Below are 17102 nucleotides of genomic sequence, written 5' to 3'. Positions count from 1 at the left end.
GACGTCAAATATTTTATTTTTTATTATTTACAATATCTAGATTTAGATTTTTTAAAGTTTCTAAAGAAATAGTATTTGAGAATCGGACAGTTAGTATTGTTGACTATTGGACATTTAGTTGATTTTTGGTTATTCGATTATCGATTGGTGGTTTATATTATTGTCAAGTTCTTATCGTTTCGTTTTTGTATTGTTTCGTAATTGGAAGATGAGAATTCGAAATATTCTTAAGAAACCGTCAAGAACTAATGGAGTTCTGAAGTTTAAAGGTATGTTTTCGAATTCGCCAAGGTTTCCTATTTCAACCAATCAAATTTTGTCAACTAAAACCTGTCAATATCTAGCTTCAGCAGCAGCGGGGATAAAAATTCCTATTGAAATCGCATTGGGGATGGAAATGCTATTGTTCCAAAGTTAAAAAACCCAGTGGAGATAGTTTTCGAGTGCAATTTTAAAAATTGAATTTCGAATGAGGATGAAATCAAAGTCAATTTCCCAGTGAGGCAGAAATTTCATCCAGATTTTCCAGTGGGGCTGGGGTCTTAAGTCTAAGTTAAAAAACCCAGTGGGGATAATTTTCGAGCGCAATTTTAAAAATTGAATTTCGAATGAGGATGAAATCAAAGTCAAATTCCCAGTGAGGCAGAAATTTCATCCAGATTTTCCAGTGGGGCAGGGGTCTAAGCGGGTCTGTGACACAGGGGTGTATTTGAGAACGTTTAACATCGTTTGGGACTGGTTGATATTAATAAAAATATATTTTTTTCTTATTCAGGCGGAAGCAGGTCACACAAGGCTGTGGTCTTGGATATATTGCGAGAGTGCAGAAGAATCCTTCAAAAGAATAATATGCACATCCCAGAGTGGTTCGAAGGAACTTCCTTTGAAACAGGTAAGGTGATTTGTGAAATGGCTTTTAACTATCTAACAACTATACATGTATCTCAATACTTCATAAAAGCTCCAGTCATTTTCCTCAAAGAGGAGCACAGAAGAAAGAATTACTTTAATTGAAATTCAAGGGTATAATTATGTTTCCGTTTTCGTAGAAGATACCCCTTTCCGATATCTCAATACTTCATAAAAGCTCCAGTCATTTTCCTCAAAGAGGAGCACAGAAGAAAGAATTACTTTAATTGAAATTCAAGGGTATAATTATGTTTCCGTTTTCGTAGAAGATACCCCTTTCCGATATCTCAATACTTCATAAAAGCTTCAAGTCGTTTCACCAAAAGGTGATTGATGAAATGACATTTTTCATTATTAAAGAATTCTTAACTTTTCTAAATCTTTTTTTTAACTTTAAGGAAAATCAGGGAATTTAGGAAATTCAGGAGTATAATTATGTTTCTCTTTTCGTAGGAGATATTCCCTTCCAATTATCATTTCTCAGTAGAAAGTTTTTACCAAACATTATTAAGGGCTTAAGCGAAAAATGTCATTTCAAGCTAAATCTAATAAATCTTGAGGAAAAATCTCAAAAATCTGGTAGCTCTGGTGAGAAAGTTGGCCTTATCTTTTGATAACATTTGTATAAATGTCTGCAAAACATAGTTAAGCTTTTTTATCATTTTGACCATCGTTACCACTTTCATTTTCAGGATATTTCACAAGCGAAGGCCAGTTCGTTGAAAAGAAACACTGTTTCCCTTCAAACCACAGTGATGTCATCGCAAAAGTTGCCATAATTGAAGATGACAGCAAAGTTGTCAAAATTGAAAATGACAGCAAAGTTGTCAAGATTCAAGATCATTATGAAGGATCCTTAACCGGTATCGAAGAACCGGTCATCAAAATAGGTCAAGATATTGAGCTTCTGCTGAAAGGTGATCAAGTTTCAGAGCAAATTCAAACTCATATTGAAAAAGAAAATTCCTTTAAGAAGGAGCTTAGCAGTGATCCCGGATATGAATCCGGTTGCGAAGATCCTCATACCCATTCGCAATTCGGGTTATCGGATCTTTTATCAAAAACACAAAACCAATCGATTGAGGATTTTGAACCTTGGTTCATGCCAAAGGATGAAACAGACTTTGAACAAACAACATACTCAATGTTAGGCAACAATAATAATACCATATTTGGTGGTAAAAGTGAATTCGGAGCTATCGGTTCAAAAATCAAAAACAACAGCAACAATAGCAACACGCCAATCATACCAAACCAAAAACGACAAAACTATTTTGAAGACTTCGCTAATGATGTTTATTCCCATTGGGAATCAAAGATTTGGAAAACTCCATCTGACATTAGCCACTATTTGTAGTTTTTTTCATCATTTTTATATTTATCTGTAAATTTTTTTTCTAAGTATTATATTTATAATAAAGTTTCTCTCCTTGGTAATTACAAAATCGTCAATAAAAAACGTTCCCCAAAGTCTGAATCGCAGAACTCTACAAAATCACCCTAGTTTCTAGAGGGGTCAAGACCCCCCTTAGGTAGGAGACCCCCCCCCTCAAGTGGTAACCCTGCCTTAGGAAATCAAAAGCCTTTTTTTTTTTTAAAAAAAAAAAGTTGAAATTTTTCTACATCATTTTATGAAGACCCCCCCTCCCCCTGGTAGGTTGACCCTCCCCCCTTAACTGGCAACCCCCTTAGAAAATTCAAACTTTCAACACCCTTTCTTGTCTGGGTTTCATCAAAATAGGCCCCCTAAATGTAGGGAGTAGAAACTATGATCTCATGTTAAGAAAAGAATTTTGTGGTAGCACCAAATTTAGCGGCCTCTGACACACAAAAATGTAAAAAAGCCGTCAGTGTATCTAAAATGTTACTAAAGGCTCGCTATTAAGACAAAAGCAAAATTGAATTAAGCGCCATTTCTAATGTGAATTTTAAAACGACAAACGAAATCCTTAGTTAAAATTTAAGGAATTTGATACATAATAGATTCCAATTTTTGAGTGCTATATCATTTTCAATCAAGCTTCTAAATACCTGAAGAGGCACTATATCTGAAACTTACCGTAAGCGGACAAAGATAAGGGTCTCAAAATTGTACCGATCCCGGTTAAAAAAATTAATTCACTTAAGGTACTGTATAAAGTTGAGCAATTTTTTGTAATGTTGGACGTAAGTACGATTTGCCGAAAAATTCCATAAAAAACCGTAAAAATAGCAATTTCCGGCATTTTCAGTCGAAGAAAAATATTCGTAGAAATTGAAATCCGTCACATTTTAAACATGCGAATATGCATTTTGAGCGAAAATCAAGTCTTTCTTTGTGGCAAGTGTTAGGTATTGATGATGCAAGCTTGCACCCAAAATGTCAGCAAAATTGTAAGAGTGATCATGCTGAAAGTGAGCATAGGTAACAAACAGAAGAAATAAAATACCAACCGCTCATGTGACTAAATTAAAATTTTTCACACTTGTAAGTCAAAAGCTCCGGTAGTTCCTGAGTTCATGCTTCCCCTACTAAAAAAAATAGGAAGATGCTCATCAAAGTAGCAAGGCCTTTGACAAGGTTGGGCACAGGAAACTCATACTGAAATTGAAACATTACGGTATAAACGGTGAAATTCTAAACTGGATATCAGACTTTCTCCATGATAGGACTCAATGTGTCGTTGTTCGAGGAACTTCATCTAAACATTCAGCAGTCATTTCAGGTGTCCCCCAAGGTACCGTTCTCGGCCCCCTCCTGTTTCTCGCCTATACCAATGATATGCCATTAGAAACGAATTCAAAACTTGCTTTATTCGCTGACGATTCTTACCTGTACCGGAAGATAATGTCATCCAAAGACGCAGAACAACTGCAAAATGATTTAAATAAACTCGTTGTTTGGGAGCAAAAATGGTCAATGGAATTTCATCCAGAAAAGTGCAAGCTGTTGAGAATAACAAACAAACGTAAGATCATCAACGCTGATTATCAAATCCATGGACAAGAGATTGAGAAAGTTGATAAAGCGAAATACTTTGGTGTAACATTGCAAATAGATCTGTTGTGGAATACACATGTATCAAATATCTGTGCAAAAGCAAACAATACCAGGTTCTTCCTACAGCGAAATCTTGTCAAGAGTAACCCAGAAATGCGGCTTAAATGCTTTAAAATCTTCGTAAGACCAACATTAGAGTATGCATCAACTGTTTTGGACCCAGCTGGAAATGAAACTTTAAAAGCTAAAATTGAAATGGTTCAGAGAAAGAGTTTGCGCTGGATCTACAGCTCGTGGCAACATACTGTAAGCCCAACAATGTTAAGAAGAAAAGCTGACCTTGAAACTCTAGACGAACGTAGATGCAGAGCTCGGGTAAAAATGCTACACGAAATATATCATTCAACAAAACAGGTAAATACAGAAATGATACCAATAAAGCAAAGATGTGCCAATACAAAGTTTAACCCTATCCAAAGCAGGATAAAGATATACGCAAACTCTTTTTACACAAAATACGGTGGGGCTCTGGAAACAAATTACCAACAAAATTGACAAAACTAAAAGACCTGGATGTTTTTAAGAAAGAAATGGATAAAATATCAATTAGCGATTTTTAATCCTATTAAAATATTCAAAATTTTAAACATTATCTTATTTATTTTTACCCACAATTGCGAATATAAACCTTTGTCAAGCTCTAACAAATTCACAACTCACTTCAGCTTTTCTCAACTTCTCGAGTTTACTTTCCTTCGACTAACTATCAATGCCAGATTACACCCTTTCCAATATACTAAGCCAAGGAGGTAATGTTTTTAGATTAGAGGCTAATATTTATATGTAGATCTTTATATGTACATAATAAATTGATTTTTACTATCTATTACTTATTATTTTATTATTTCTATATTTTATACATTATAAACTTAGGCTACATTCTTAATATTTTTCACTTTATTAATCATATTTTTTGTTACATTGGCGAGAATAACTTTGTATAAAGTTTTTGCTAATCAAATAATAGAAATAGAAATAGAAAAGAGCTACAATCATATAAAACTGACGTAATGAAAATTTAATTTTAAATTAACGTCAAATATTTTTCATAATCTACAATAACTAGATTTGGATTTTTTAAAGATTCTAATGAAATAGTAGTATTTGAAAATCGGTTCCAGAGTGACAGTTAGTATTGTTGCCTATTGGACATTTTATTTGACTTTTGGTTATTTGATTATCAATTGGTTTATATTATTGTAAAATTCTTATCGTTTCCGTTGTTGTATTGTTTCGTAATTGGAAGATGAGAATTCGAAATATTCTTAAGAAACCGTCAAGAACTAATGAAGTTCTAAAGTTTAAAGGTATGTTTTCGAATTCACCAAGGTTTCCTATTTGAACCAGTTTTCGAATTCACCAAGGTTTCCTATTTGAACCAATCAAATTTTGTCAACCAAAATCTGTCAATATTTAGTTTAAGCAGTAGTGACGACGAGTTGCCATTAAAAGGTTTTTTAGCTTACTTCTCAATTGCAAAGTTATTATTTATTAGCCTTTTTTGTCACTTTTCGTCAAATTAAATAAAATTTTACATAATATGTATATACCTTTGGCTTTGAGGATTAAATAAGTCTATGCGCATCTTCGAAAGGGATCAAGTTGGAAACCAAACTCAAACTCATATTGAAAGAAAAAATTCTTTAAAGAAGGAGCTTGGCAGAGATCCCGGATATGAATCCGATTGCGAAGATCACCGTACCCTTTCGCAATTCGGGTTATCGGATCTCCTATCAAAAACACAAAACCAAACGATTGAGGAATTTGAACCTTGGTTTATGCCAAAGGATGAAACAGACTTTGAACAAACAACATACTCAATGTTGGGCAATAATAATACCATATTTGGCGGTAAAAGTGAATTCGGAGCTATCGGTTCACCAATTAAAAACAACAAGAAGAACAATAGCAACACGCCAATCATACCAACCCAAAAACGACTAAACTATTTTGAAGAATTTGCTAATGATGTTTATTCCCATTGGGAATCAAAGATTTGGAAAACTCCATCCGACATTAGCCACTATTTGTAATTTTTTTTCATTTTTTTATATTTATCTGTATACGTTTTTTTTCTTAGTAATAATTTATAATAAAGTTTCTCTCCTTGGTAATTACAAAATCGTCAATTAAAAATGTCCCCCAAAGTCTGAATCGCAGAACTCTACAAAATCACCACAGTTTCTAGAGGGGTCAAGACCCCCCTTAGGTAGGAAGACCCCCTCCCCCTCAAGTGGTAACCCCTCCCTTAGAAAACATTTGAAAATTCAGACCCCCAACTTAGGAAATCAAAAATCAATTTTTTTTAAATTTTCCTTAGCTGGCAGCCCCCCTTAGAAAATTCAAACTTTCAACACCATTCTGGTCTGGGTTTCATCAAAACAGCCAGCCTCTAAATGTAAGGGGTAGAAACTACGATCACATGTTAAAAAATAACAATTTGTTAAAGTCTGCCATCATCCTCCAAAGACCCCCCCCCCACGTTCCAAGATATGTTGGCGAGTCACCAGTTTGCCAAAATAGGCTAATGCACAGAAATTCTACCAAAATTGCTGAATAAAAGTCCTCAAAAGGACCTATTTCAATTTACACCCTTACAATGCACTTTATCTCATTTCCACCCTTACAAAACAATTTGCGGGAAGCCTGAAAACGTACCCTTAACGAGAATATAAAAACTTACAGGTTGTTCTTCTTGTTCTTCCATAAGGTAAGCACCATATCCCTTGCTGATTGCTTCTTTATACTCTTTCCTTGCTTCTTCTTTCTCTTTCACTTTACCAATGATGTGTTTACCGTTAATAAACGCTTCGAAACCGCAAACTGAAAGAAAAAAAACAAGTATGTGTGCGACGAAAACGGTTAGTTTTTGATTTGACTAGATCTTGCTTGATTACATTTTAGCGAGTTTATGCATTCATGATAAATCGAAGGAGACGGTATAAAACAAAGTTAAGATATCTCCAAAATCGCATTTGCTCGACGACGGTTAAAACACCAAAATACAGTCGATTGTCGTAAGGGATCACTTCTACATTATCGAAAGTTTGCTTCCATAAAGTCGGAAATTACAAAACTTAAAAAAAATAACTTGAAAAACGTCTATAGTCATCTCGAAAAAGACACTGAAAATTCACATGGTTTATGCAACTCTCTGCATTAACTTTAAAAGCCGATTTCTTAAAAGTTTTAAAATTTCTTACTTGCAGCCATCCCATCCAGTGGAAAGACGTATTTCGCTTCGATTGGTTCAAAGCTCTCATTTGTATACTGCTGGAGAATGATTACCTGAAAAAATATTGATATATGAACAAAAGATAGACACTAAGCCCTGCGCATGAAAGAGTCAGAATAAATGTATTAAACCACGAAGTGCCACTGGATACTAAGCCCTACACACCAGGAAAGAGTCGGAATAAGTGTTAAACCACGAAGTCCCACTGGCATCGTACGAGAACGCTCAAACTTTTCAGACCTGCAACAGTTGGTCTGCACCAAGGAGCGCCGTGAACCATGCCGCCCTGTTTTTTTTTTACCCCACCCGAAAAAGTCACGATTGACATTTTCTTCTCTTGGCTAAGGTATGCAAACGCCTTCGAACTCAAAAAGAAATATTTGAAAAGATACGGAGTGATCAGTCAATAGGTTAAACTAGATATTGTAACCTCACACACGAACGAATAAAATACACACGAACGAATAAAATACACTTTGTGTGCCATACACATACCTCTGAAGTGAGATCTTGTAATTTAGCACGAACGTGGACAGCTTTCAAAGGGATTTTTTGGTCACCGTTTGATTGGAGACCAGCAACCACTTTATCTTTTGGATCTGCTACATTCTCAACATCAGTCAGCTCAATGTCTAAAGAAAGAAAAGTTTATTGATAGAACACCAAGCACGCAAGCACGTACCACAATATAAATAAATGCGTTTCGGAGATCCTCCCGCTTTTTTTCCAGGCATACCGGTAAAAATATTTATTTTGCTGCGTACAAATGTGTAGACGGTCTTTAGGCTGATAGGTTCAAGCTACCTTTGTACCTACCCAGAGTGTTTGTCGTATACTTTCGAGTTACAGTCACTGACCTTTATATATCCCTGGACCAAGCTATATCCGCCATCTTTGATCGAAGTTTTTTTTGAGCGGGTACCAACGTAAAGAAGCCATTGTAGTGTTTGAAACGGCGAAACATCACTAGTGAACAAGCGATCTAGCGCTCTCTCCGCGGGTACCAATTTCAAAAAAACTCCGATCATAATGTTTTGCTTGGCCGGTATTGAGTAACTTGGTCCAGTAATATATAAAGGTCAGTGGTTACAGTACAGTTTCTTTAATTGGAACTATTGTAAGAGAGTTACTTATTACAAAAGAACACCATACCTGAAGATAGATCAGCGACGATTCCTTCATCTTCCGAAACAGTGACCTCGTCATCATCGACAACAAAGATTTTTTGTTCGACATCCTCCTTCTCTAAAAACTCGATCACGTGTCTAAAGTAAAGGGAAAGAATTTGATAATTCGAGTTGACAGTTTAGCGTTAATTCTTGGACAATATATTGAAAATATATAGGTGCAGCAGCGTAGACAAGGGGGGGGCAAAATTTGTGTAGGAGAGCAGATTTTAATGACACGGTAATTATTTTTTTATATATTTATTTTTTAATTTTATATTTATTATTTTTAGGTAAATACAGTGTCATAAAATTCTGCTCTCCTACACAAATTTTGCGCCCTCCTGTCTACGCTACTGAGGTGTCTTCTAAATTTCAGAACTTTTTTATAGATTCTTTCTTTAGCAGGTTTCAAGTTTTGAGCGGGCGTATTATTTATAGAATAAATTTCAAAGCTCTCACTAAGAAACGGAACGAAAAATCCCGGTTTTTGATGAGGTGCTCGTTACGTTGGACGCCCAGCCGGCACACAGCGTCAAAACAACGTCTATTTGACATTCATAACGTCCAAATAACGTTATTTGAACGTTAAAACAACGTTGTGTGCCAGCTGGGACGCGAATTCATGAGTACTTGATAAGAAATTAAACTGTATACTAGCAATCAACCGCCAATCCAAATAAGAAAAAAGTTTATTTGACACGTCATTTATAAATGCAAGTTTAAAAGTTTAAAACTTAAAGTTTAAGTACACTGAGAAATTTTTTCCCAATACTTAACATTTTCTTTTAAAGGCTTCGTAATTTTTTTTTGGGACGGAAAGAGGTTAAGTTAGTTGTTACAATCACTGCAATTCTGTGAAGCTAAGGTTTAAGGATGCTCAACGCACAAACAGTTGGTTTTTTTCAAGTTTGAATTAGCGAGAGTCAAGCTATGACATTTTTCAGTTTAAATTTAGTCAAGCATTAAAGACGACTAATTCAGACAAAATAGAAGATAGACAAAAAACGATGTAGTTTATACAAACTGATATTATCCCATTACAATTATCGTATTATCAAATAACACACATAACACCCATAACACACATAACACCCATATTATATTACTGTATTTTATCATATAACACCCATATTACTATATTACACAGATTATAGACGACTCCAGCCTAGTTCAAATCTTCTGAAGCTAACTTACGTGATTTCTTTTCGTGATTCATCGTAAATACAATACTCATCATCCTAAAAATTTTGAAAGAAAAAATGTTCAACTTAACCTTTATCTACAATCAGTGCCATAACATATTGGCACTTTTGGCTAATTTACCATTTTTCGAAAATTGAAGTTCGAGCGAGAATGTCAATTTCGGGCCTTCAACTTGATTTCAACGATTATTTCGATCTGGGAGGGATTTATTGGTGTCTAGGCTATATTTCAAGCCCTACTGGACCATTTTTGAACTTTTGGATCCTCAGATCCTAAGTTCGTAAGTCTTAAGTTTAGCGTTAAAACTCAGAGTTTAAACTCTACCCTTCGAACCTACTTTAGAGCACTTGCAAATCAATTGTGGTTTCAAAATTTCCCGGTGGATTTCCCTTTTGTGCCAAGTATTTCGTCGCCGATTATAGAAGAAAGAACTAACTTATAATTGCTACACGGAGTTTCATGTTGGCGCAAACTTCATGTAATGTAGTGTAATGTTAATTTCGCAATCATGAATTGTTGTGTAGCAATTGTAATTTAGTTCTTTATTTCTCGAAGTTTCTTATATATCTCATAACTTTGATTGCAACAGGGGAAAAACATTCGAGGGTAGCTACGAAATGAGACTCGATGAGATGAAAAACCCGTCCGCCAGTAAACAATGAATGAGACATTATACGAAAAATGGAAAGTCCAAAAACTTTCGCATCTCGCCCTCTTTTGATTCATTTCATTTTCATTTCGATTGATTTATATTAAACCCATACAAGAATATACAGCATTACCTCCTCCCCCCACGGTTTTCTACAGTCACCATCCTACCCCAGTGTTATATCTTTGTTCCTCTTCCTCCAGAGGTGAAACTCGCAGGAGTATTTAAATACAGTGAAGACAAACCTTGAAATCATTTCCAGGGACACCATGTGTACTATCGAAACCATACGGTGGTTCAGTAAGATCTTTTTGATAAGTATCAAAGTCCTACAAAACAAGCACAATGCATATTAAACATACCTTGTGATAACTATAGAATGGAAATAGAAAAGGAAGTAAAATAAGAAACGTATAGGGAATGAAAAATAAATAAGCAAACGGTTTTTACCGGCCTTTCGAAAATTGGGCTCCGTCACATTTTTAGCATTACCATTTTTCATCATTGTGCAAAAAATCAAACGATTCAATCCTGAGAAAAGCTTAGACGGACGGTAGGACACAGGTTAATTTAAAGGACCTCCGAAGTAGGTCCAATAAGGGAAACAAAACCGTCAATAACATTAGTGACCAGAGCAAATCTTTCAAATTTTGGCAAAATTTCATTGAATTTACAGACCGAAAAGTATCTATATTAAGGGAACTTATTTTGGCGGGAACTAATTTTGGCGTTCAGCAAAAATCTTAAAGACTTTTAATTTTGGCGGGAACTTATTTTGGCGAATGATGAAATTTTTTAATTTTGGTGGGAACTAATTTTGGCGAATGACGGCGTAAATCTGTTCTATTTTGTATTATTTTGAGCAATTTTGATGAATTTCAGGGGTTATTTAAGCAAGAAAACAAAAACTTAAATTTTGGCGGGAACTTAATATCTAATTTTGGCTGGAACTAATTTTGGCGAATTTTGTATTTTGTAATTCACCAAATCCGCCAAAATTAGTTCCCGCCAAAATAAGTTCCCTTAAGGTATATACACTTCACTGAAATGGAAATCCATCTGAGACTAAAGAGCTTTATCAGAAAAAGCAAGGATAAAATATAAAATGTTACAATATCAACAAATTGCAAAAGAAAACAGTCGCTAGTTTAAAGTGGAAAGACTAGGGACCCTTCCGCGGAAGAAAAGCCATTGTGATGTCTAGTATAAAGGCTATAGTTTGCAGTTTGACTACCGTAAATTTTCTAAATTAACGCGTACTCTAACTTGATCCTTGTACCCTGTTTTTAGCGAAAATTTGTAATTAATCTTACTAAAAACTATTTCTTCTCTATTTTTTCAAGCGTAGTGTCCAAAATAATTATTTATTGCCAGGCGTTAAATTAAAAAATTTACGGTACTCAGTTATCACTCTTTAGAGTGTCTAGTCTGAATTTTCAGGCTTGATGTTATGCTAAGTTAGATATCCTATTGACAATCTACCATAGAAAATTCAACCACATTCCAAGAAATTGACGTTACCTTAGTTTTACCAAGAGCTAGTTTACACATCAACATGAAGCGATAGCGGTAACCATTACTTGATCGCTTTGAATATTTAGCTGATGTCCTAAAACATGAAGAAGCGATGGAATCAGTTGCACGTCCATTTTCCTAATACAGTGTCCCAAAAAAAGCGGACAAAGTCCAATAATTTATGCCAAATTTTGACTTGTGAACTTAAAATCTTAAAAACCTCTTCAATCATCTTGGGAATTGAATATCTATTGATTGAACAAAAAATGGCAATCTTATTTCAATTATTCCAAGCCCAGTTTAAATAATGAGTTTTGAAGATTTTACTTCGTATAGTTCCTTTTTACGCTTTTCTTTGGACACACTGTAGATCTGACCATTATCATAACCTGAACTGATGATGCTTATTAAGCTTGATGCGAAATAAATTCTTAAGAAATCAGATTGCAATAGGAAATAGAAACGCGAGGCTTTGAAAATAAAGATATAATAAATTCTCGCCTATTCAAATTTCTACTATTCGAATCTTTCTGTAATTCGAATAAATAAAATTCCCCATTCGAGTTGGAATTAGCGAGAGTCAATTGTATTGGTTTTTAAAAGGAACACCACATGCCAAAGGAAAGACCTTTATATACCATGGACCAAGTTTCTCAATCCTGACCAAACGAAATCTTTGATCAGAGTTTTTTTGAAAGTGGTACCCTAATGGTAGCACTACTCAATAGTGGTGAAAATGCATCGAGAGCGCAAAATCAACTTTTGCTCAAATACTTTTGATGATGTAGCGCCGTTAGACGTTAATTTTTGCGAAGCGAATTTATGAGCGAAGCAGTTTTGCTATATTGTGCACGTACCTTTAACTTCTATCCCAAGCGAAAATTTGCTATAAAATTTGTTATATAAATCACATCTTCAAACCGATGATTTTATCAAAATGACCTTGAATGGTTTGGCTTAAACCAACGAAAACTTTCTCGGTTTGGTAGCTAGGACTGCGAAAAATGCCGTTTTAAAATGGTGTACCCTAGCAGTGAAAGAGCAGCAAAAAAAATACCGGAAGCCGAAACACGGACTTAGAATCTGAAGTTGATCAGATTGCCGCGCGGGCGGCACGCATCTAAGCAATCTAAGCAGTGGTTCTTCGGTTTTAAATGTCTATTTTGCTGTTAAATGAAAAAAAATTAGTTTGAACGGTGACAGAAAGGATCTTCATCATCCCTCGACTTTTAACAGCAAGTATCATATATCGAATAAGGTTATTTGATATATGATGATACTTGCTTTGCTGTTAAAAGTCGAGGGATGATGAAGAATAGAAGATCCTTTCTGTCACCGTCTGTCAATCAATGAGAGGTTTTTGCAAGTCGCGCGGGCGGAAGGAGTGCTCTTTTAGTGAACGAAACTTACCTTGCAAAATCAAGTGGATACTCTATGATAAAGAAGTACGTAGGTAATCAAATTTGTCGAATTTGTCAAGAATTAAATCAAAACTGCCCAAGAACCTGCAAGAACCAACAAACCATCTTTGTACATTTTTGTTTTTGTTTTATTTTTATGTTTTGATGATTTCGACAGACGATTCGTGATTTGAATAAAAATGTTCGATCATTCGACGAATATCGTTCGATTTTATTAAGGCACCATTTACACTAGAATAACTAGAACTAGAAGGAAAAAAAGAGCGATGCGCGGGCGGCGGCGGGTGTTGTGCCGCCGTGGATTATGTGGTGTGTTTGGCATTAAGGCTCTTACGACCCTGTCTCTATACCTATAGCGACTTCATTAGAGGGATTTTTAGAGTGTCTCTTATTTTGCTAGCAACTTGCGAATTGAGGTGGAGTCTGGATCGCTTCGCAACCCTTATACAATACGGCTAGTTAACATTGCAATGGCTTCTTCTCGGGTACAAATTCAAAAAAAACTCCGATCAAAGATGGCGGATGTAGCTTGGTCCAGGATATATAAAGGTCACTGCACATTTTTTGTCAATCTATGTCATTGTAATAACTTACATTGGATCGCTGGCAAAATAGATACCAGAACCAAGCATTCCAGCGTCTGTTCTCTGACCACCAAATTCTTCAACAATGATCTTTGGTAGCAATAATCCTCTAAAATATGAAGCAAGAAAATGTTTCGGCCATCATAAAGGCTTGGGGACACACGTTGGTGGAATGGAGCATGTTGCATTGCACCAACGCGAAAAAAACTTCTCGTGTCCCCAAGCCTTAAGAGACTTTAAATATAAATAAAATCGAGCGTTCCAGTACAAAGAACGATACGGAACGTTCCGGACGTTCGGAGACGTTCTAAGAACGATAGCGAACGTTCTTGAAAGTTAATCTTTGCCCCTATCGTTTATATACTAGTTTAGAGTTTAGAGACTAGTTTAACTGAATGGTAAAATCATACTAAGCTTTAACTTTGTACACAAAGGAAGATTGCTCGTGAGGATTCAGGACGTTATTGAACGTATTAAGACGCTCACAAATGTTCCTAAAGGGCCTTTGAAACGTTTGATAACGATCCAAAACGCTCCAGGTGCGTTAAAGAACGTCCCAAGACCGTTCGATTTCACTTGTATTCACACATTTGACGACACATGTACTATTACTTTGAAGCTTAACAAAAAGACCTATTTATTTTTTGCAATTGATGCTGATTCAGTGTGTTTTGAATCACATTTTAGTTAACTATATCTCAAAACTGGCTAAAAGCTAGAAAAATTGAAAGTTTATTTTATTTGCAATTAACCATCATTATAAAGGTAACTTAATTAAATAATTCTTGATGCAGGATATTTCAAGAACACTAAAAGCGTAACAATTACAAAACACATCCTTAAGTGCTTTTAACTGGGTGAAACGCATTTTATTAATTGAATCAAATTTTATGAATCTAGTAAAATAATGTAATACAAAGCGTGGTATATACCTTGACAAGATACCAACAAAGTTCTTAGGATTTGTTGAATGGAAAAACGGACCAGTCTTTTGACCATGAAATTTGACTTCTGATGATCGATTCACTTCGTAAATTGCTTTGATTTTAAGTTGGTCTCTTGGGACTGACCTATAACAGCATGGTGATTATGTTAAAATTTAATATAATGAGAAACAATTATGATGTGCTTAAAAAAATTAAAATGATATCCTTATGACCCAAAAACGTTGAAAAGGGAAATTACATTACATTATTGGCAGTAATGTAAGTTAAATTTTGCGACCACAGTCACATCCGACCCGAAGGCTCCCTTCCCAATGACTTAAGCCGTGGAAGGGAAACGCACAACTATGTACCTGGATCTCTATTTTAGACTGCTTTACGACTTTTTTTTAAATTTCTGAACATAGTATAGTAGAGAACCAACAGCGAACAGCCTTTCAAGTCCGTGGTAAGATCCAAACTATGGGTTGAACCCACAACAAAGCACATCGTAGCTAACTATTGCATCTTTGTTGTGACCGTAATGCAAATCTAGAGCGTTCGTACACATTACGCAGGTCATGTGCTCAATCCCGCCCGGAGTCATACCAAAGACTTCGTACTTAGTACAAAACGGTACTTGATTGAAGATCAGTAATAAAAAAGGATTATGGGTAAGTGGAGCGATCCGAGGAGAACGAGACGTAATCCCCTTCCTTCAGGTAGATAGCTATTCAAAGAGGAACCAAGAGGTCGCATCCGACTGCAGTCGTAGATTTACATTTAGTATCTTTTTAAAACTACGAGTCGCTACGATTTGCTGACTCGTCAATTTTAATTTACAAGCTTTTTCACATTGAATTGACACGGATGTGGAGCAAGATAGGTCAGAAAGAAAAAAAGAATAACATTTTTTGCTTATATAAGCATAATATAACAATAGGCAGACACTGTCCTGATATGAAATATGTGTCTGATACGAAACGGAAACACTATATAAAAATAAAACCTTTAAAGGAAGAGAGTGTATCAAAATAAGCAAAAAGAAACATTATACTGACTTGTTCATATTATTTTGTACTTCTTTGATTTGGGAGTCTAATTCTAACCCAGATAACTTTCTGATATGGCATCCAAGGGCGTTGTATTTCGCTTCAGTATTTGTAACAGTCATCCAATTAGTCGATTCTGAGACTGATACAATATCTTTCATCAGCTAAAATATTTAAAAAATGGAAATAAATGTTATTAGGAAGGGTTGCTGTTTGATGTAACCTCTTTCAGGCAAAAACATTACGACACTCTCATATAACATCTAAAACACCTGAAATAACGTTTTAAAACGCCAATCATTTCTAACTACCCAGGATTCATCAGTTTTGACAATGGATGGCCTGTGAGCACAAAAAACACCACGCATGATATGCAAGCTGGGAAAAAATTAAACCACTGGAAATGGGGTCATAATGTTTTTGGTTTTGAGAAAAAAGATAGAATTCACGAGTGGAATCTATTTTTTTGAATATTTCTGATTGAACTTCTTTGTTGAAACGAAACACACCAGTATCGGTGAAACTTTGACCAGCTGACGAGTTATTATTCGTGCAGATTTAAACTCGAACAGGACGGTCAAGTAAGTCGAGGGCGGGTACCTCATGTTTTCAGGCGAAACCTGGCGAAATTTAAAGACACAAAAAAGTCTCAAGTCTTTTCACAACTCACCTGGCATAAGCTGGCTTTCCCAGCAACTTTACTTAAAGAATCAATCTTCTCGTCTTCTCCATTCTTATGAGGAATACTTTTATAAAATTCATTACAAAGTGTTCCTATCTCATTTATATCCTTGGTTCCCTTCAGTTGATCTTTCAGCCTCAGTAATACTCCTTCAGCTTTCGATATATTTTCCATGGTGTAGGTTTTGATATCATTCTTCAAGAACTTTTTCAAATCACCGTGTGCTTCTTTCCATAATACGGTCAAAAGGTCTTCAACTTCATCAAGATCTTTAGGTTTGATTCGCTGACTTGCACGACCAGGCCACTATGAACAAATGAAAATAAAGATTTATCAAGATGCTACCGTGTTGAAACGCGTCCGAAAATGTTGTCTACTTGGTGGTAAAATGTTGTCTACTCGGTGGTAAATGTCCCTCATCTTTTGGAAAATGTCTGGGAAAAATCTCCCCTTCCTCAATCATCAACACTATGCAATCTCAAGGTAATTAGTCTGATAATAAAACTGCATTAATATCGTTACATATGAAGAGATGGATAGACATGAGCCATCTGAATGCATTCGGAATGGGTCCTACTCCCGAAGGTGTAAGCCTGACTAATCTACCCACACTCTTGTATCAGAGTAATGGTACCCTATTCCCCTCACATGGCATGGGTTGACCTGGGCGAAGGTACATTCACTTGTCGAATGAATCGTAGTGCCGCTGTGAGTATCGAA

General features: G+C 35.5%; 2 protein-coding genes across 2 annotated transcripts in view; one reads left to right on the top strand and one right to left on the bottom strand.

Moving 5' to 3' along the window:
• LOC136803768 (uncharacterized) overlaps positions 1-17102 on the bottom strand; it is a 70433-nt gene that overhangs the window by 50469 nt on the left and 2862 nt on the right. The window contains exons 7-17 of the mRNA XM_067060495.1: positions 16371-16688; positions 15710-15864; positions 14658-14795; positions 13736-13834; positions 11727-11814; positions 10451-10534; positions 9548-9591; positions 8337-8449; positions 7680-7816; positions 7153-7237; positions 6633-6772 (exon numbers count right to left, since the gene is read on the bottom strand). Of these exons, the coding sequence (XP_066916596.1) occupies positions 6633-6772; positions 7153-7237; positions 7680-7816; positions 8337-8449; positions 9548-9591; positions 10451-10534; positions 11727-11814; positions 13736-13834; positions 14658-14795; positions 15710-15864; positions 16371-16688 (1401 nt within the window). The remainder of the gene's footprint in view (positions 1-6632; positions 6773-7152; positions 7238-7679; positions 7817-8336; positions 8450-9547; positions 9592-10450; positions 10535-11726; positions 11815-13735; positions 13835-14657; positions 14796-15709; positions 15865-16370; positions 16689-17102) is intronic.
• On the top strand, positions 209-2266 carry LOC136803764 (uncharacterized). Its single transcript, XM_067060490.1, has 3 exons — positions 209-269; positions 776-892; positions 1602-2266. The coding sequence occupies exons 1-3, from the start codon at positions 209-211 to the stop codon at positions 2264-2266; spliced, it is 843 nt and encodes a 280-aa protein (XP_066916591.1).

Source organism: Clytia hemisphaerica, unplaced genomic scaffold (genome assembly GCF_902728285.1).
Source record: "Clytia hemisphaerica strain Z4C2 unplaced genomic scaffold, Clytia hemisphaerica genome assembly, whole genome shotgun sequence".
Taxonomy (NCBI): domain Eukaryota; kingdom Metazoa; phylum Cnidaria; class Hydrozoa; order Leptothecata; family Clytiidae; genus Clytia; species Clytia hemisphaerica.
The sequence above is the reverse complement of the archived record's forward strand: the minus strand, read 5'-3'. Positions and strand labels throughout refer to the sequence as shown.